At 36.2% G+C, this 20,144-nt stretch overlaps 1 protein-coding gene across 4 annotated transcripts; it reads left to right on the top strand.

Annotated features, from left to right (window-relative positions):
- The first annotated feature begins 128 nt into the window (after positions 1–128).
- On the top strand, positions 129–19,933 carry LOC106067296 (UPF0489 protein C5orf22 homolog). 4 transcript variants are annotated; one of them, XM_056034586.1, is made up of 10 exons: positions 129–147; positions 1,793–1,919; positions 4,376–4,509; positions 5,136–5,281; positions 5,802–5,951; positions 8,837–8,968; positions 14,988–15,231; positions 15,827–15,996; positions 16,740–16,952; positions 19,666–19,933. In XM_056034586.1, exons 3-10 carry the CDS (start codon positions 4,450–4,452, stop codon positions 19,778–19,780), a joined length of 1,230 nt encoding a protein of 409 aa, XP_055890561.1. In that variant the 5' UTR covers positions 129–147; positions 1,793–1,919; positions 4,376–4,449; the 3' UTR covers positions 19,781–19,933. The 4 variants fall into 4 exon arrangements, with proteins under 4 accessions (XP_055890561.1, XP_055890560.1, XP_055890558.1 ...); XM_056034585.1 differs by lacking the exon at positions 129–147 and adding an exon at positions 245–805; XM_056034583.1 differs by lacking the exon at positions 129–147 and adding an exon at positions 245–1,081.
- Positions 19,934–20,144: the final 211 nt, after the last annotated feature.

Here is a 20,144-nt window from a genome sequence, read left to right as displayed (position 1 = left end):
AAATCTATTATCTAGTGATGTTAGATTTAGATAGATATTATTATTATTAGATCTATAAAGATTAAATCTAGAATTAAGAATAGAATCTAGATCTAGATCTCTAACTCTGTTAACTAGTGTAGATCTAGATCTACGTTTTTAAATTAAGTAGACAATATTATTTAAAATTTAATATATAATTTATAATTATCAGATTATCTACTCTAGAATCTAGATCTAATTATTATTATTTTTATATTTAATATATTATATTAAATATATTATATACTAATGTATATAGATCTAGAATCTAGTCTAGACTCCTAGTCCTAGACCAGTGGTTCCCAAACTTTTTTATCTCGTAGACCATTTGCCATGTTTTCTGGTTTGCGGTAGACCCCCCTGCTTTTGCCAAATTCATCAACTCCATTTTTTAAAACTAATTTCTAACTGTAGTGAGTGTAAGAATGAAAAAGTAATTTAAAGTTCCAGATCTTTTTGTATTCATAAAATTCAAATTTAAACCAATTAGAATTCATATAACAATTAATATTTATTACTGGAATTACCGAACACACTGGAAATGTTGCCTTTATTAGCACGTCTATTGTCCATTGCTATGGGTATTATGTTTCATTTAGGAATTTGTTGTTCTATGATATAATCATCAAACATTAAATATTAATTAATCAAGTAATTAATTTGCCTTGTGTATCATTGTAAAAGTTTTAGCAAGCAAAGTTTCTCGTGTATTTCTTGATCTTTCACCTGTGGCTAAAATATTAAATCCGCAGAACTGTTTTCACTAACAGGAGAAGGGGCGAAGGTGAGTAACTGGCACCTAAGCCAGTAACTTTGAGCAGGAAGGGCTCATTAGCCTTGACCCACCTAGCAGAAGGATAACTGAATTTTCAAGCCTTTGTTGCATGCAGCTATACCCAAACACTGGAAACGTTTTGTGTGTCAACCCTGTTAAAAATAAGGAGCCGGCGACCCTTAGGCAGTTTAAACGTGACCTCCATGACCAACGTCGAAGGCGCCGGTTTAAATCACACAGCATTACATTCTGTCAGAGCCTGTGATACCGCTGATCGAAAACACTGTATGTATGTCGTTTGCAATGCATTACATAAGAAGCTTTTAATTTTATAACTCATGCCACCAATGTGCCATTGAACTGTATTGTTGCTACAAGAAATAGTTTTAATAATATCTGATGTAGGTTTGTGTAAAACAGTTTTTAAAACTACAACGGCTGATAAAATCAATGTTTTACCTGTAGTGTTTTCCGGTTTTTCCTTTTCGTTAAGAGATGTTGTAAGACACTTACAATTAAACCATTATCTTCTCTATATGATGTTAAAGAGGTATTTTGTGGGTCTATTCTGAACTTTATCTTTGAGTGTTCGAAAGTTTTACAAACCTTTATCTATTTTGTCAGGGTGGCATTGTCTCAAATGATCCTCCAGCATAATTCATATCGTCATAAAACCGCTTATTTGACAAGGAAAGAATGAATCCCAATTTTAAATAATAAACTCTGTACCGTCTTTCTTTATGTTAAACATTAGTTGCATGTAGACAAAATTAAGCTATTGAAATAAGTATTGAAATTAAATGCAACAATTTTTCGTTTGAATATCATGATACATATTTAAAGGATTAACTAAGGTACAAATCATGGATTAGTTTTGGAAATAATTACATTAATGGGATGTGAAAATTAATGCCGCTACCTGATTAAATGAAATTTATTATCATAGACCCCCATGGACATCTCATAGACCCCCAATTTATTTTTTATCTTTCGTAGACCACTTTGGGAATCACTGGTCTAGACTCTACTGTCTCTACTACTAAGTACTACTACTAGATTCTATTACAAGTGACACTCTACACTACAGTACTACTACTAGTCTTAGTCTAGTAGATCTATATAAGTAAGTATAATTATAGAACCTTTTAACTTTTGAGGTAACATGAATGTTAGCTTCAAAAATTAATTATTTGCCGAAAATTAACAAAAAATAATTTTAAATACAATTAATAAATGTAGATCTAAATAGTGTTTTTAAAAGATTTGGTTGTAAAAAAGAGAACCTTTATATTTATAATTTATATGACATCAACAAAAAGCATTACTGCTGCATTAGCAACTTCAAGATTGCTCAGCACGCTGCCATTTTAAATTTTTTTTTGATGTCACAGAGGTGTTGCCATTTGAGTATTTTGAGATTTTGTTTTGTTACACTTGCTTAAACCGGTGCTGCACACTTGTTTTTAGGCATAAATTATATAATTAACTATCTATATAAACTCTTTCCTTTTCGCATTCTCCATGGACTAAATTGCTCCAATCAATGACTGAATTGTTGGAGATATTAGTCTCACTAATAATGTCAGACTGGGGAATATCGTAAGACCAACAGTATATAAACTGTACTAACTGCACAAGTGATATTTTACTGCGTCCAAAGAATGAATTGTCTCTCATTGACTTGCGAAAATGACAGCCTTTGCATGCTCAATGAAAACCGTCGATTCCTTGGGCATAGGTGACCAAAGACGCTGATTGATGGCATGTGGGACAGTCACATGTATTTCTAATCAGCCGACGTCTGGCTAACCAGGCCAAGCAGTTTTCATTAGTATTGATTGCTGTTGATAATGTTGTTAAATCCCAACAGCGAGTTGATATAAGCTTTGTAAATAAAATATAATGATATTCTATGATTCATATAGGTTCTATTATATATAGATCTAGATTTTATACAACTAATACTAGATCTTATGCACTAATAATGACTCTGCTTTAAGTAAGTTTGAAACAAATCTAAGGAAAGTGAGTTGATTAAAAAATGTTATATATTAAACCGGCTAAAACCGATAGCAGACAACATCATATCAGAAGAACAAGCAGGTTTTAGACAAGGTCGCAGCACAACAGAGCAAATCCTAAACCTCAGAATACTCTGTGAGAAATATCTCCAACACCAAGAGAATCTTTTCCATGTCTTTATTGATTTCAAGAAAACTTTCGATCGAGTATGGCACGGAGCACTCTGGGCGACAATGGAAAAGTACAACATTAATAAAAACATAATCAAAGTTATCCAGAACCTCTACAAGGAGGCCACCAGTGCGGTGTACTTCAACAATAATATTGGGGACTGGTTCAAAACCACAGTTGGAGTAAGACAAGGCTGCCTACTGTCACCAACACTCTTCAATATCTTCCTTGAAAGGATAATGGAAGATGCCCTCGAGGGCTATGAAGGTACTGTTAGCATTGGAGGAAGAAGAATTACTAACTTGCGCTTCGCAGATGACATTGACGGCCTAGCAGGGACAGAAGAAGAACTAGCTGACCTGGTGATGCGCATTGACAAGACTTCCGCAGCATATGGCATGCAAATAAATGCCGAAAAAACTCAAATTATGACCAATAGCCATCAGGGCTTTAAAAGAGGCATCAGTATTGGAGGGGAAAAGCTAACTAGTGTTAACAGCTTCAAATACCTCGGAGCTATTGTCTCAGATGAGGGAACAAAACCTGAATTATTGGCTCGAATAGCACAGTCCACAGCAGCCCTTTCAAAACTTAAAATAATATGGAAAGATAAGGGCTTAGCCCTCGGCACCAAAATTAGACTGATGCGCTCTCTGGTCATGGCCACATTTTTATATGCTTGTGAGTCGTGGACGTTGAATGCAGAGCTTGAGAGGAGGATCCTAGCAATGGAATTGAGATGCTACAGAAGGATCCTAGGCATCACATTCAAAGACCGCATCACAAACCAAGAAATCAGAGACAGGGTTACTGTAGCGATCGGAGCTCATGACGACCTGCTTACTATTGTGAAAAAACGAAAGCTTAAAACCTTTGGCCACATTACGAGATCTACGGGGCTCGCAAAGACCTTTCTTCAGGGAACAGTGCCAGGGAAAAGAAGAAGAGGCAGACAGAAAAAGCGATGGGAGGACAACATTAAAGAATGGACAAGCCTGCCATTGAGAGAGGTTCTGAACAAGGCAAAAAAAAGGGAGGAATGGAGAAAGACGGTCGACAAATCTTGCCTGGTGCCCCAACGGTTCAACAGACTAAGGGATAGGTAAAAGGTAAAGGTAAAGGGTAATAATCATATGTTTGGAATACATCACAGATTTATTATTTAAAAAGATACATTAAATACAAGCAATCAGAGTTGTATTTCCTGTATTTATGTAGGATTCATTATATACAGAGAAGTCATCAAAAAGTCATATCGTCTTCTGAATAACCAAATAATAAGAAGTCTTCATTAAAAATTATTTAATATTGTGTTTATGTTTTGTTTTTTTTTTGCTTGTTTGCTTTTTAAGCTTTTTAGTAAGTAATGTTTCTTTTCTGTTTCAGGTAGTTTGTCATAATATTATAACAAATCAAAATTAGCAATAAATAAAATAAAAAGGATAAACTTAGGTTATAAGATGACAAATCTCAGAAAAAGTAAAAGTCTTCCTGTCTACATTGTGGAACCACATAATGATGTAGGTTTATCAATAATTTCTTATAATTGCCTAACATTCTTGTTTCTTTATGCTTATAAAATTGTTTTTGTTATTGCTCAGTCATAATTGTTTTATTCTGTAATTAGATAGTAATAACAAAAGAAAAAATATAATTTTTATGAGAGATTTTACTGATTTCTCCCTTGAGAAATCAAAGTCTATTGGTCAGTTTTATCTACTTTTAAATTAAATTAGTAATCTTCTAGGATGACTCAAATCATCTTCTTCTTTAATTTCCCAAATTGATGTAAAGTATACATTGACAATAGATGAACTCCAGCAAGTCCCAAATAGTTAAAAATAAAAATCCAGGTCTTCTAATTATAAATCAGAACTTTTGGTTCTGCACACAAAGGCTGTATGAGATAGTCAGAATGTCCTTCACTAAAATGAACTGTTTCAGCTAGAAGCTTATCACTGATATTTATAGTCATCAAATTACAAAGCCCACTAGATTTGTTTCAAATTAGAATATAAAATAAAAGGGAGAAATATATATCTATGAAACAAATAATACAAAAGAAAAGAGTTTTTGCATATGATAGAAACATAGTCTGTGTACCAGAATGCTAAATCAAAACACTAATTATGTTTTCTGCCTTTAGGTTGTACGCTATATACATCGATCTATAGCCTCAAAGATTCTACCATTTGATGACATTGTTGTAATTCATTTGGATTCTCATCCTGACCTATTGCTACCAGTCCACCTTGATGCTGATGTTGTGTTCAAGTCTAGAGAACTCATTGAGTATGTCAATATAAATATAACCTAATTGGATATCAATACTTACGATTGCTTGGCTGCAAAGAAAAGAGAATCTAAGATCATTCATTAGATAATCTATTTGGCTTGTTACTCTCCACTATTTTGTCACTATTCGTTAGCTGTTGTACTCACTACATTATATGCAGATAAATTTGATAGTTTACTTATCCTAAGGAACTTTCAAAATTTGGTAATAACTTTTCAAATACAATATATTAGTGATAAGAAAGATGACAGAGTAGGACCAGGTTAGCTTAGAATATGAATATTGTTTTGGCTAAAGGAGGGCTCCAGAAAATGTAAACCATGTCTTTTATGCCTTTTTGTTTTGTTGTTTTTGTAGGTATTGTGTTAATGGATTTGCTGGTTACAAATATTTGTATGGAGGGCTGTTTTAAATGAAGATCAATTCACTGTTCCTATTATATTATATTTTAGGTTTTTGATTCTTCTTTTATGTTTAATTGGAGGGAAAAAAAATAATTTTTTTTTGATGTTACAGAAATCTCAGCATTGAAAATTGGATTCTCCCACTGACATATGCAAAACATGTAAGTCACATTGTTTGGGTGAAGCCTCCTTGGGCTAATCAAATCAAAGCGTCTGAACTGAATTTCACTATAGGCAAGTGCTCTCAGTCTGGTAAAATCAGGTTAGAAGCTAATACATTTTGTGAACTTGTTTTTTTTTTTAATGAAAAGTAATTATAAAATAAGTTTAGCAAGTGAAGTATTACAATATTTAGGTAAAAAAAAAATAATTATTTAATTGTGGGTAAAAAAATACAAACATCACTTGCTAGTTTTGTAATTAAACCTTTGCCAAAGTCTAGTATATTGTTACGAATCTCACTATCCAGGCTCTCTGCAAACTGCACCATACACCACCAAATTAAAGAACTTGACAACTCTGGGCTTGAAAATAACGTAATAGTTTAATGTCAGTAAATAACAGCCAATACTGTACAATTGGCAGCACGTAACACAAGACTGTACAAATATCTCTCCGCCGTATCAACTCTTGCACTGGTCTCTCTGTCTCGTCTCGGACTTGTACTGAGCCGTTGTAACGAACTGTAGATCGGGAAGTTGTGACTGACTGGTCTCTGATACCTTCGCTCTTTATATAGGGTCCCTGCTGGCCTTCTCGAACCGGACAGAACGCCGCTCGACGTTTCTAGGTGGTCAGATGACTACAACTCTCGTGAGGCTCCTGAGCTCTGTTCACGACGGCGATCCTTCCCGAACTGTCCTGTTGACACTCGACTCGGCTGACAGTCGTAACTCGTCGTCTTTTAGCAGTGACGTTTTGGTTGCATCGCTCTCTTGTCTGTCGGTACTGAGGACAGCCACTTGACACATGAAGAGGTATAGGATGTAAGGGCAGGGATTACCAAGATTGTTGACCAAAGAGGTGGCTTCATAGGGCTTTGCGAAGAAGGACTGGGATGGGCTTCAAATCCACAGGACAGGGAATTGTGGGACAGGTCATCATCTTCAGCCTTGTCTGGAGGGCATGCTCGTGGGGCAGGTTGGTAATACTCCACTGCATCTTCAGTCTCAGGCTCCATTCGGCTTTCTTCACCACCATCAGGACCTCTTTCTCTCGTCTCAGTATCGGGCCAATCACTTGTTTGTTTCAGACCTTGTCGATGACTTTCGTCTTTCAAATGTCCATCAATGTCAACGTCAGACTGCCTTGGATTCTCTTTACCACCATCAGGACTTTCCTCTCCAGTCTTGGCAGCTGGACCAACGTCTGTTAGGTTCGGACCTGGCTGGTATCTCTCGACTTGCATATGTCTCTCAACGGCTTCGTCAGGTTTCAATGGGTCCTCATGATCACCACCAAGGCTCCTCTCTCTGGCTTTAGCATCTGAACGAACATCTGAGTTGATGATTCTCTCCTCCACAGCAGGTATGCGTTGGTTCATGGCGGCTATCTTGGTGTTCATGGCATCTATCTTGGAATTGGTGTTTTCCAGCCCCGAGTTCATAGCTGCCATCTGCTCCTGTTTGCTACTGGTGATCTGTCCCTGCATAGCTGCCATCTGTCCCTGCATAGCTGCAATCTGTTCCTGCATGATACTGGTGAGCTGTTCCAGCAAGTTAGGTTCGACTTCAAAAAGATATGTGTCCAGATCTTCTTTTTCTTCCAAAATGTCTTCTCGGAGGCATGCTTGTAAAGTTTCCTTGTTTCCACATGCCTTCAGTTTTCATCCACAGAGTTCTTGCTTCAGTTCTCTAAATTCAAGTTCATACAGCAGTTTCAGACGAGCCATAGTAGATCCGATCCAATCCGATCCGATCGGGAAGTTGTGACTGACTGGTCTCTGATACCTTCGCTCTTTACATAGGGTCCCTGCTGGCCTTCTCGAACCGGACAGAATGCCGCTTGACGTTTCTAGGTGGTCAGATGACTACAACTCTCGTGACGCTCCTGAGCTCTGTTCACAACGGTGATCCTTCCCGAACTGTCCTGTTGACACTCGACTCGGCTGACAGTCCTAACTCGTCATGGTTGACTGCTCTTCTAGCGCTGGCCTGGGGCGATTTGCGTCGGCTGACTACACACACACCACTACCCCTCTCTGTGCCACCACCAAGTTTATAACAATATTTTATTTTTTCTCATTTATATTCTATATCACAGCATTTTCCTAAATATTTCATTAGTTATAAATGTTCAATCCAAATGGAATAACAGTTTATAAAACTGTATTTGTTCAGTTCACAATTGCTGTCTACCTCTTGGTGCTCTCTAGCTTAGGCTCTAAGTTAATGAAGATTTTTTTAAACTGCATAGGTCAAAAATTAAAATTAAATTGTCTAAAGGGTAAAAACCTTGATTGTCCCTGATGCAGATTCAGTTCATTTTTAAAAAGCACTCTGTTTGTCTTTCTGGTAAAAAGTTTGTGCACAATATTTCTCCCACACCCAATCTCGGATCAAGTTGTAATTTTGCACAATTATTTCTTGTACCTGATAAATAGCCAATTAATTAATTAACTATTGCTAATTAATTATTATGTTTGGTATCGAACAAGGGAAAGAAATCATACTTGACAGATGTGATGGTATAAATTGAAATAGTTCCCTTGAAGAGGCTTGAGCCCTGAGTTAACACTTTTTTTTATGCAATCTCGGTAACACCTAGATACCCCTTTCTCCCCCTTAATCCCACGGCTGATGCAAACTAATTTATACAATTACACTTAATATATGCTTTGTTTTTTTTAAAGTATTTTTTTCTTATTTAAACTTCTGTTGAGATCATTCCTCTATTGATCTTGTTTAATAAGATACTGACTTCTTTGAAAAAGTCAAGTCAGTTGGTTGTTGCATTAGTCACATCACATAAACATAATTCATTCCCTATAAATTTCTAGATCCCACTAGAAAACTTTATATTTAACTATGTGAGAAGTGGAATGCACAATATTTGAAATTAGAGTATCTCCCTTTACATTAAAAAATATCATATGTCAGTTTTTTGACAAAAATATTTTTTCTTTTCTCTTTTTTACTCTGATTCTAGACTCAACTGTAAAGAAAATTACTTTTTGACTGATGGTCTTTTTAGACCCATGCAAAAACTAGAAGAATGTAGCAATGTTCGACTGACAGTTGCGGAGCTGCGTCCAGACCAATGGAGTGAACTTGAACACAGGTTTGTAGACATATTCTTAATTTGAATATTATAAGAAAAATCATGTTTAAACTATATTTTCCAAAAAAACATATTATTAAAGACTAGTCAACAAATTTTTTTTTATAAGAACTATTACTGCCAAACTTTAGATGCTCCTCATTAGACCAGAAATGTATACCTAATGTATAACTTTCAACATGAGTGTATTATATTCAAGAAATTGGGGCTTGTCATGTCTGAGAATAGAAAGTAGTTGCCATCTCTTTATTTTGAATTACAACATTCAAGTAGGACATGACTAACTTGATTGCTGTGAAGCATAAGAAAGCCTCAACCAATGAGACAAGATTACAATCCTGAGAACTTCACTTTCATATCCACCTATTTACCTCAATAAGCCATCATGTTCTATATGCCTGCCTAGTTTAATTACTTCTTCTGTTCTGTTTGCCTAGTTTAAGTACTTCTTCTGTTCTATATGTGTAGTGTAACTGAGTTGATTTTCTGCGTGCGTCCAGCGTGTCTGAAGGTCATGGCCATTGTTGTGTTTCATGTCCAGTGTGTGTGTGTGTGTGTGTGTATAGACTGCATCAGTGGCATGCTAGACGTGCTGGTTTCATTCACTGTTTACTGTAGTCTAATTTTGTGGAATAAAGCCATATTATTGGTATTCTAGTCGTTATCATTTCATTACAATTTATTCGACAAAATTATGTATCTGGATTAGTGTTGGATTCCTTACTCTACAATGGATAAATTACTCAGACCGAAAGAGTTGGACATTGATCCTAATGCTCCTCTGGCCTCAGAAAAATGGACTCACTGGTATGACACATTTCAGAATTTTCTTTCGTCCATCAAGGATATTAATGAAGACTTTAAACTAAAGTTGTTGAAGAATCACGTATCTGCTACGGTTTATATGCTCATCAGTGATGTATCGTCCTATTCGATGGCCATAGACACACTCAAGACTACTTATATTAAGGTAAAGAATGACATTTTTGCTAGACATTTGGTTGCTACATGTAAACAGCAGCCGGGCCAAACGGTAGAGTCCTTTATGCTAAAGTTGCGAAGCCTGGCCCGGGACTGTGACTTTAAAGAAGTAACTGCTGAACAGCACAGAGACATTTGCATTAGAGACGCCTTCATAACGGGTCTGGCATCCAACACTATTAGACAGCGGTTACTGGAAAAGACATCTCTTACTCTACAAAGCGCTTTTGACGAAGCTAGAGTGTTAGAAACAGCGACAACGCATGCTCAGGCTTACAATTCAACGAACGAAATCTCCTGTGGGGCAATGAAAACAACTAGCTCCCATCTAGAAACATACATTTCTAATGAAGACCAGGAATTAAATGCCATTAAGTCGCTATGCTACTTTTGTGGTAGGAGGAAACACTCTAGAACTGAATGCCCTGCTCGAAATGCATTATGTCATCAGTGCGGTAAAAAGGGACACTTCCAAACTGTTTGTAAATCAAGTAAAACAACAGCCAACAAAGCTGACAGCAAAATATCACTGACCAGTGTGATAACTCCATGTACCTTGTCATCAACGCATTTCTCTGGGCTTACACAGTCTACGGCACAAGTGAACGTCAACGGGTTGCTGTTGCAAGCTCTCATAGACACTGGCAGCTGTGAAAGCTACATATCAGAAGCCATCGTCAAGAGAAATAAATGGCCAGTACGTCCGTCTACAAACAGAATATTCATGGCCACTACACATCTTTCTGAAAAGACATTAGGACATACATTTGCCGATGTCCAGTACAAGGGAGAACACTACAAAAAAGTCAAACTTTCTCTACTTGCTGGATTGTGCTCGGATGTAATCCTTGGTGTAGACTTTATAAGTCTTCATAAGGAATTGACCATACCGTACGGAGGAAAACGCAATCCTCTACACATCTGTGGTCTTAAAGCAGCACGAGTTGAAACACCGAGCCTATTCAGTAATCTAACTTCTGACTGCAGACCAGTGGCTACTAAGTCCCGAAAGCACTCAATAGGTGATAACAAATTTATTGAGTCTGAAGTTAGAAAACTCCTCTCGGACAAAATCATTGAACCTTCAAAGTCTCCCTGGAGAGCACAGGTGCTTGTGACAACAAACGAGAGACATAAAAGAAGGATGGTCATTGATTACAGTCAAACAATAAATCGCTTCACCTTACTGGATGCATACCCAATGCCCCGAGTCGATGAACTGGTAGAACGGATATCCAACTATTCCGTTTTTAGTACTCTAGACCTCAAAAGTGCCTACCATCAAATACCAATCAAGACTGAGGAAAGACCGTTTACTGCATTTGAGGCATGTGGCAAACTCTACCAGTTCTGTCGCATCCCTTTCGGTGTTACCAACGGAGTTGCATGCTTCCAGAGAACAATAAATCAAATTATTGAGAATGAAAAGTTGCAGGACACCTTTGCATACGTGGACAATGTAACGATATGTGGTCATGATCAAGAGTCGCACGATGAGAATATGCAAAGATTTCTAGATGCTTCTAGAAAGTATGGGATCACATTTAATGAAGACAAAAGTACGATAGCCACTGACAAAGTTTGCCTATTGGGATACGAAATTTCTAAAGGCCTTCTCAAGCCAGACCCTGAAAGATTCCAGGCTTTAAGAAACCTTCCTCCCCCTCATGATATGCGCTCACAAAAACGGATCGTGGGCATGTTGGCGTACTACTCACAGTGGATCCCAAATTTTTCTAACAAAATAAATGTTTTGGCAAATAACACGTCGTTCCCTCTTTCAGAAACAGTAAAGACAGCCCTTAACGAATTAAAGCAGGAGCTGGAGAAAGCTGCCATCTTCACCATCGACTATACTCGACCTCTGACAGTTGAAACAGACGCTTCGGATGTTGCAATAGCTGCCACCCTCAACCAGGATGGCCGCCCCGTGGCGTTCTTTTCAAGAACACTCTCGAAAAGTGAAAGGCGGCACTCAGCAATAGAAAAAGAAGCCTACGCCATTGTAGAATCTTTAAGGAAATGGCACCACTACTTAGTAGGAAATCGCTTTACCCTTGTCACGGATCAACGCTCTGTAGCCTTCATGTATGACAAACAGAGCAAAGGGAAAATAAAGAATGAGAAAATTCAAAGGTGGAGACTGGAACTGAGCTGTTTCCACTACGATGTCTTGTATAGACCAGGCAAACACAATGTAGCGGCTGATACGTTTTCTAGAAACGGGTGTGTGTCAGCTATGAGTCGAAATGAATTGAAACTGCTCCATGACTCTCTGTGTCATCCGGGAGTAACAAGACTATGGCATTTAGTGCGAGCGAAAAACTTACCTTTCTCTTGTGAAGATGTTAGGCTGGTTGTCAACCAGTGCAGAATCTGTGCCGAAGTAAAACCCAGATATTTCAGTAATTCTAATGGAACTCTAATTAAGGCGATGCAACCTTTCCAGAGACTAAGTATGGACTTCATAGGACCGCTCCCTTCTACATCTCGGAACACATACCTGCTAACCATAGTTGACGAATTTTCAAGATTCCCGTTTGCATACGCCTGTTCTGATATGTCAGCTTCAACAGTAATCAGATGTCTAGATAATTTATTTGGACTATTCGGAATGCCTGACTATGTACACTCTGATAGAGGTACCTCATTCATGTCAAGAGAGGTGCAGGAATTTTTACACGAGAGAGGGGTGGCCACAAACAGGACGACCCCTTATAATCCCAGAGGGAACTCTCAAGTAGAAAGGCTAAACGGGTCATTATGGAAAGCTATAACTCTGGCCTTAAAAACTCAAGGACTCCCGGTTTCCAAATGGGAGCAGGCGTTAAACCAAGCCCTGCACTCTCTTCGTTCTCTGCTCTGTACCGCTACAAACGAGACACCTCACGAGAGAATATTCAAGTTCTATCGCACGTCCACCTTCGGCAAATCACTCCCGACATGGTTAACTCAACCAGGAAAAGTATTGTTAAGAAAGGGAGTCCGTGCATCAAAATATGACGATGGTACAATAGCTGTGGACTTAATCACATGCAACCCACAGTATGCCATTGTAAGACTTCCTGATGGAAGAGAAGAAACAGTGTCATTGCGACATTTGGCCCCCGTTCCAAGAGAGGGAGAATCAGAGGTGTATCAACATATGGAACATGAAGACTTTGAGCCGGAGACAAACCCTATCACACAGATGCAGGTGCCTACTGACCATGTGGCTATAGCTGCTCCTAACACATATGTACAACAAGGGGAAAATGGACATCAAGAAGAAGTAAATGCAGGGGCTGAGTCTCCTGTTAGAGAGCCGCCGATGTCACCAACTCCAAGCGACGGCAGTATTGGTCCTGGTAGATATAACCTAAGACCAAGAACAAGCAGACCTAATTATAAGGTCTAACATTTATTTAATTATTTTACCATATCACAAGTTCTAACTCAGTAATTGTAGGCTTAATATGACACACTTTGAACTGATCATTTTATAGTGTATAGCTTTTCTAGTTAGACTTTTCGTATTGTATTACTTATTACATTATTATTCAAGACAACTGGTCTTAATATTTGTATGCATAAGGGACTGATAATTTTAGAGTAAATCTGTAAGTATTCTGTAGGGATACTAAGGCCTCTTATATCGCTGTCCTTCACTATTATTTACATGTTTATGTTACTATAACTTTTAGGCGGGGTGATTGTAGTGTAACTGAGTTGATTTTCTGCGTGCGTCCAGCTTGTCTGAAGGTCATGGCCATTGTTGTGTTTCATGTCCAGTGTGTGTGTGTGTGTGTGTGTATAGACTGCATCAGTGGTATGCTAGACGTGCTGGTTTCATTCACTGTTTACTGTAGTCTAATTTTGTGGAATAAAGCCATATTATTGGTATTCTAGTCGTTATCATTTCATTACAATATGCCTGCCTAGTTTAATTACTTCTTCTGTTCTGTTTGCCTAGTTTAAGTACTTCTTGTCTTCTATATGCCTGCCTAGTTTAAGTACTTCTTTTGTTCTTTCTATATGCCTGCCCAGTTTAAGTACTTCTTTTGTTCTATATGCCTGCCTAGTTTAAGTACTTCTTCTGTTCTATATGCCTGCCTAGTTTAAGTACTTCTTTTGTTCTATATGCCTGCCTAGTTTAAGTACTTCTTTTGTTCTATATGCCTGCCTAGTTTAAGTACTTCTTCTGTTCTATATGCCTGCCTAGTTTAAGTACTTCTTCTGTTCTATATGCCTGCCTAGTTTAAGTACTTTTGTTTTATATGCCTGCCTAGTTTAAGTTCTATATGCCTGCCTAGTTTAAGTACTTCTTGTCTTCTATATGCCTGTCTAGTTTGAGTACTTCTTTTGTTCTATATGCCTGTCCAGTTTGAGTACTTCTTTTGTTCTATATGCCTGTCTAGTTTGAGTACTTCTTTTGTTCTATATGCCTGCCTAGTTTAAGTACTTCTTTTGTTCTATATGCCTGCCTAGTTTAAGTACTTCTTCTGTTCTATATGCCTGCCTAGTTTAAGTACTTCTTTTATTCTAAATGCCTGCCTAGTTTAAGTACTTCTTTTGTTCTATATGCCAGCCTAGTTTAAATACTTCTTCTGTTCTAAATGCCTGCCTAGTTCAAGTACTTCTTTTGTTCTATATGCCAGCCTAGCTTAAGTACTTCTTTTGTTCTATATGCCAGCCTAGTTTAAATACTTCTTCTGTTCTAAATGCCTGCCTAGTTCAAGTACTTCTTTTGTTCTATATGCCTGCCTAGTTTAAGTACTTGTTTTGTTCTATATGCCAGCCTAGTTTAAATACTTCTTCTGTTCTAAATGCCTGCCTAGTTCAAGTACTTCTTTTGTTCTATATGCCAGCCTAGTTTAAATACTTCTTCTGTTCTAAATGCCTGCCTAGTTTAAGTACTTTTTTTGTTCTATATGCCTGTTCAGTTTAAGTAGTTCTTTTGTTCTATATGTCTGCCTCGTTTAAGTACTTCTTTTGTTCTGTATGCCTGCCTAGTTGAAGTTCTTCTGTTTATGCCGGTGAACTTGCATATCTATTCCAGATCTTCCACACATGAGACCAAGAAGGAACCAAATGTAGTCTCAGAACAATCCTGCCTTTTTTCCTCTTATCAAAAGTGGGGCCCACACTTGAATGACCTGTTGAATGGAAGGCCCTACATACTGGACATTGACCTGGACTTCTTCTCTACAGCTAATCCATTCAGAGGTTTTCTTGCAGCGGAGGCTGAGCAGGCACTCAGGAGACTCTACGGGTACCAAGCATTATGTGATACAACTGACCAGGTACAAAAGTAAAAAACTTACTCCATACTTTTATATGAAGCTAAAAACACTCTAGTTTTATCATTTCGTGAATGTTTACAATTTTAACACTTCTATTCAATTAAACCAGGTAGTAATTGAAATTTAATAAATTTAGTTTTGACTTGTCTTTGAGTCTGAAGATCAATGAGGAATGCAGTATTTTTCGTGGCTATGTAGCCCCAGCTGTGACCTACATATTTTGCCAGCAGATTTCTTTTGGTCTCAAATGTGTATTCCATGGCCTTTGTAAGTGACCTCCAGCTGTCTTGTTCTGAAGCTGCATGCAACCAGCTGCTCTATTTGACTGTATTAGGCTGTGATATTTTTATGAAATCTATAATGCAATTCATTTCATCCTAATTATTTTCTCAAGCATAAAGTATTTCTATATGTATTTTGTGTTATCATCTTAGCTTCTTTTTTTAACTTTTCCTACTTATTTTTAAACCTCTTCAATTTGTACAGTGCCATATGAGTTTAATAAAGTTAAACAGAACTTAATGAATAAACATAAAATTGTTCTCTTTAGTGAATCGAACTAATAGGTAGATTAACAACCTCTTTTTGTCTACAGACTCTACTTCAATTTTCTAAAAAAAGAGAATCCCAACTAGATGAACTAGAAGATATCTTTTGCCAGCTAGAGAATGAGTATCATGTGAAGTCTGACCAGCAGAAGGCACTTTCTCTTGATGACCTCATGGAGATTGAAGCAATCAGTCACAGCTCATTAGACAAACAACTGTAAGTAACTTCTTCTAACTTTACATGGGTGGACACCAGATGGATAGTTCCAAATTGTCTTAAACATTATTCTTAGAACTTTGACAGCTTATGTATAATTTTGATAAAAAGAAAAACTACCTGACTCTGTGAAAACTTTGGTTAGATCGTTATAATTTTTCTAAATATAATCATCTAAAAATTAAATTTGGCTTGCATCTCTTTATTTTGAATTGTGGGAATTACAGTACTCAATTTTTTCTTTCTATCCAGTGAAGAGTTAAAGAAATAGATGTACATTTTGTGCAATGTCTAATGTACAAAACATTAGCTGGACTTCTAGTAGAAGAACTTGATTGTGCATAGCTCACTAGAGTGATTCCTTGCAATAATGAACCATTATAAGAAATGAATAGAATGAACAATTGTAGATTTCAGTTAGCTTCATAAACGAGGAATTTATATTAGAAAAAAAAAAATGATTTTATTACTTCATTGTACAATTTTTAGAAAAATCAGAAAATGTAGGCCTATACATTAAAGAAAAAAGTCTTTGGATAAATTCACAATTTACTGTTTTGCATCTTTGATTAAAAAAATAAAATTGATGCCACTGAACAGAATTATATGTTGTGCTCCTTGGTATATTTAGAATACATTTACATTAGGAATGTCTATGAATGTTTTTTTTTTTTTATGCAAAATAAATATGACACAGTTATATCCCTTGCCTAGAAAATGTACTGTCAATAGTAATTTTACAGGCTGGAAGACATTCTGCTGATCTGCAACAGTGTCCTGCTTGACCCAAAATATCGAGAGGTCACTTTCCTTCAAGTTCACAACTTTGGCTGCACTTTAGATGACACTGAGCTACCCCATCATATAAGTACGGAAGAACAGGTTAGCTCCCTTCTGAATACTTTCAAGAACCTCTTGGAGCTAGTGCCCAGGCCAACCATCGTGACTATAGCAAGGTCAGAGGTTACTAATGTAGAATTACATAATTTACAATGATGAGTTGGGTTTATTTGGTTTATATTTGGTATGTATGTTTGACTTAGGTTTATTTAGTTTATATTTGGTATGTATGTTTTTGCCCAAGAATGATTTGAATATACGATATTTGCTCATTAATAATGTTAAATTTTGTTTGAAATATCTGTCTGTCCGTCCCGTAAACTAGAAAAGATAGTGAAAATCTGACATCATATTTTAGTCCAATCAAAGTTCTGATGCAGCGGCTACTTTTTTCTTTTCTAAAAGCGAAAAATCTAATTTTTTAAATCACTTATGCAAGCATTTTTCCATAAAAATACACCACTTTTACAACTATTCACTATTAATAGTTACAAATATGCAAGGCTCTTTATTAGGGGAAATGCACATCTACCATATTTTGTAACATATTTATGTTAATGGTTTTAGACTTTTTGTTAAACATTTCTTTTACTTTTGTATTGCTACGTTATGTAAGTTCTGTCCTACTAACCACTAAGTTTTCCCCAAAATAATGTTTACTTTTTATTAAAGAGAAAAAAAACTATTTAGTATGCATATAAGTTGGACATAATTTAAAACAACAGTTAATTAGTAGGTTTTCATATTATTTCGTGAACTGCAGTGCTATGCCACAGTGATAGGATACCTAACTAAAGGAATTATTTTTTTTACGAAAATGTTTTTTTTTTTATTATTTCAATAAGAGATTGACCCTTTACAAAACAATTAGATCAATTAGATATTCATTATAAGACATCAGTTAGGCCAGGTTTGCATTTAATTTCACATTCACATTCACCTATCCTTTAGCTGCTGGACCACTTGGGCACCACACAAGATCTGTCAACCTTCTTTCTCCATTCTTCTCTGTCATTTGTCTTTGATAGAATTTAATTCTGTTGTTCTTCTGAAAATATTGATACCTGCCTCATTACCTGCCTGGATGGACCACTTCGGGGGCCGATTTTGAGTTTGTGTTTCTACACAAACTGTCTTTGTAATCTTAAGTTTTAAATTAGAAACAAAGTTTCTTTTTAAATTCTTGAAAAAGGTTAGACGGGTTAGTCCTTGAGGGATTACATGGCCTAAATTGTAATGATGTGCCAAAAAACAAAAATATCAAATATTCCCCCCCCCCCCCACACACACACACATACCCTTCTTTTTCTGCCTTTTTTATTACAATTTCAACCCCTAATGTTTTCAGGCATTCTACAATTGAAATACCCTTCATCACACACTTCTAAGTTTTTGAAACCTTTGTGTGGCAGTTTTTTTATCAAATAGTTTTGATCAATAGCTTGCATTTTATTCTGAATTGTCGTGGTCAGATTGCAAATCTTTATAAACTATTTCTTTATCAAGGTAAAAGGAACCTGCAAATTCGTAATGCAGTCAATATCTCTTGATCAATCATCAGTGGTATTTTGCGCTTATAAAGTAGATTATTATTTAACTGCATACTGAGGATGCATACTGAGGAGGATGTTCTATATTCTCTTTTGTTTTCATCATGTGGCCTCCCTTGGTTCTAATGTAAAGTGTGCTCATGTGTGTCTTCAGTTTGTTCTTATTGTCTTGTGTCTGTCTCTTGTCTTCTTCTGCTTATGTTAATAAAATGGAGTTATGTTCTAACATCTGTTTTTGTGGTTTATATAGGTCTAACTTATTGCATTGAAAATTTAACACAAAATAATGAACATTATGTGGCTCAATTTTGTAAATACATTATTTTGTTCAAGTATTGCATTTAAAGGAAAGGAACAATTTCTTCTAAATTACACAAAAGACTTACTTAAACTAAAGTTCATATACATAATTCGTTCAAACTGAAATGATTAAGATCAGTAGTTCCCTAGCAGTGGTCTGTGACCCCATGAGTCCATGAGACAACCGGAGGGGGTCTGCAAAAAGATGAAAATCGTACACCAGTTACTTTTGTTGAAAGATAGTTTATCAGTTATCTGATCGAATAACTGGAATAACAATCAACTCGTTTCTCAGTACTGTTTAATGTCTATTAAGATCCATGACAACCTAAACCAAAGATTTAAAGACTTGGATATTTCCGACTTTGTATTGAACCCTTTTAAGAGTGGACAAACTCAGTCCACAATCCCAGGTGATTCCATATTAGTACAGAAACAGCTTATTAAAATATCCACAAAGGAGGAACTTTAAACAAAGTTTGAACAAGGAGACCACAAAGTCTGGTTACAAAAACAGATTTCTGTTTTACGTCATGTATGATGAACTATTGTTCAGTATTTGGTAGAAGGTACATTCACTGCCTTTAGGAAACTCAGCACAAATAAATGAAATGAACTAGAGTTTTGTGCTCGTGGAGATTCATGGTTTCTACTTACAAACATTGAGATGGACATAAATACACTCCTAAAATCTCATCAAGTCTTTCATTTTTTAAACCTTTTTACGTGTGCAATTTATATAGTAGCTTTTTACAATTTGGGGTCCATGGGCAAGTTCTAACAAAAAAAAGGTTTGAGTACCACTGATTAGATATTTTTAATTGAGTTCAGTTATGCAATTAAAACTCTTCTATTCATTAAGGAAACTGTTTCCTAACCTTTAGTTAGCTATTTTTGAACTAATCTGGGGAATGAGTTTCTTGAAAAGAAACCTGAAAGTTTTAATGAAACAAATGAGAACTGTATTTTGCTATTTCAGATCAAGCCTTGATGGCTATTGTCCTTTGAATGCTGTAGACCAGTATCAAAGAGATGTGTTGAAAATTCTGGAGAATCAGTATGGATCACTGCTACTCACTCAGGACTATGATTGACTATAAACACATGTTAAATCTCTTGTATATAATGAACTTGTTATATGTATTCTGTAAATTGTTGACGCTCTTAGACAATATGTGTTTGGTATGTATAAAATGATTGAACTTTTAAACAAAAACAAAATAAAGAAAAGGAAAACATTGTTTTAAGAGATTGTCCATTAAGTGAGTTTAATAAAAAAAATATCAAATATTATAAAGTCATAAATTGTCATCATAGAAATTGTCATTCAAAATATCACAATTTTCTATCATTGATTTCTATGTGCAGTTAATCCACATCATATTGACTACTGCACTTTAAACTAACATTCTTTTGTGATGCATAACAGACTAAAGCACCATCAGAGAAAAATATTGC

The sequence above is a fragment of the Biomphalaria glabrata genome, chromosome 7, assembly GCF_947242115.1.
Source record: "Biomphalaria glabrata chromosome 7, xgBioGlab47.1, whole genome shotgun sequence".
Classification (NCBI taxonomy): Eukaryota; Metazoa; Mollusca; class Gastropoda; family Planorbidae; genus Biomphalaria; species Biomphalaria glabrata.
This window is presented reverse-complemented; position numbering and strand designations above follow the sequence as displayed.

Coding starts and splice junctions, on each gene's coding strand:
- LOC106067296 (XM_056034586.1), top strand. CDS start 4,450: ATGACAAATCTCAGAAAAAGTAAAAGTCTTCCTGTCTACATTGTGGAA. Junction 4,510..5,135: donor TTGTGGAACCACATAATGAT/GTAGGTTTATCA, acceptor TTCTGCCTTTAG/GTTGTACGCTATATACATCG. Junction 5,282..5,801: donor AAGTCTAGAGAACTCATTGA/GTATGTCAATAT, acceptor TTGATGTTACAG/AAATCTCAGCATTGAAAATT.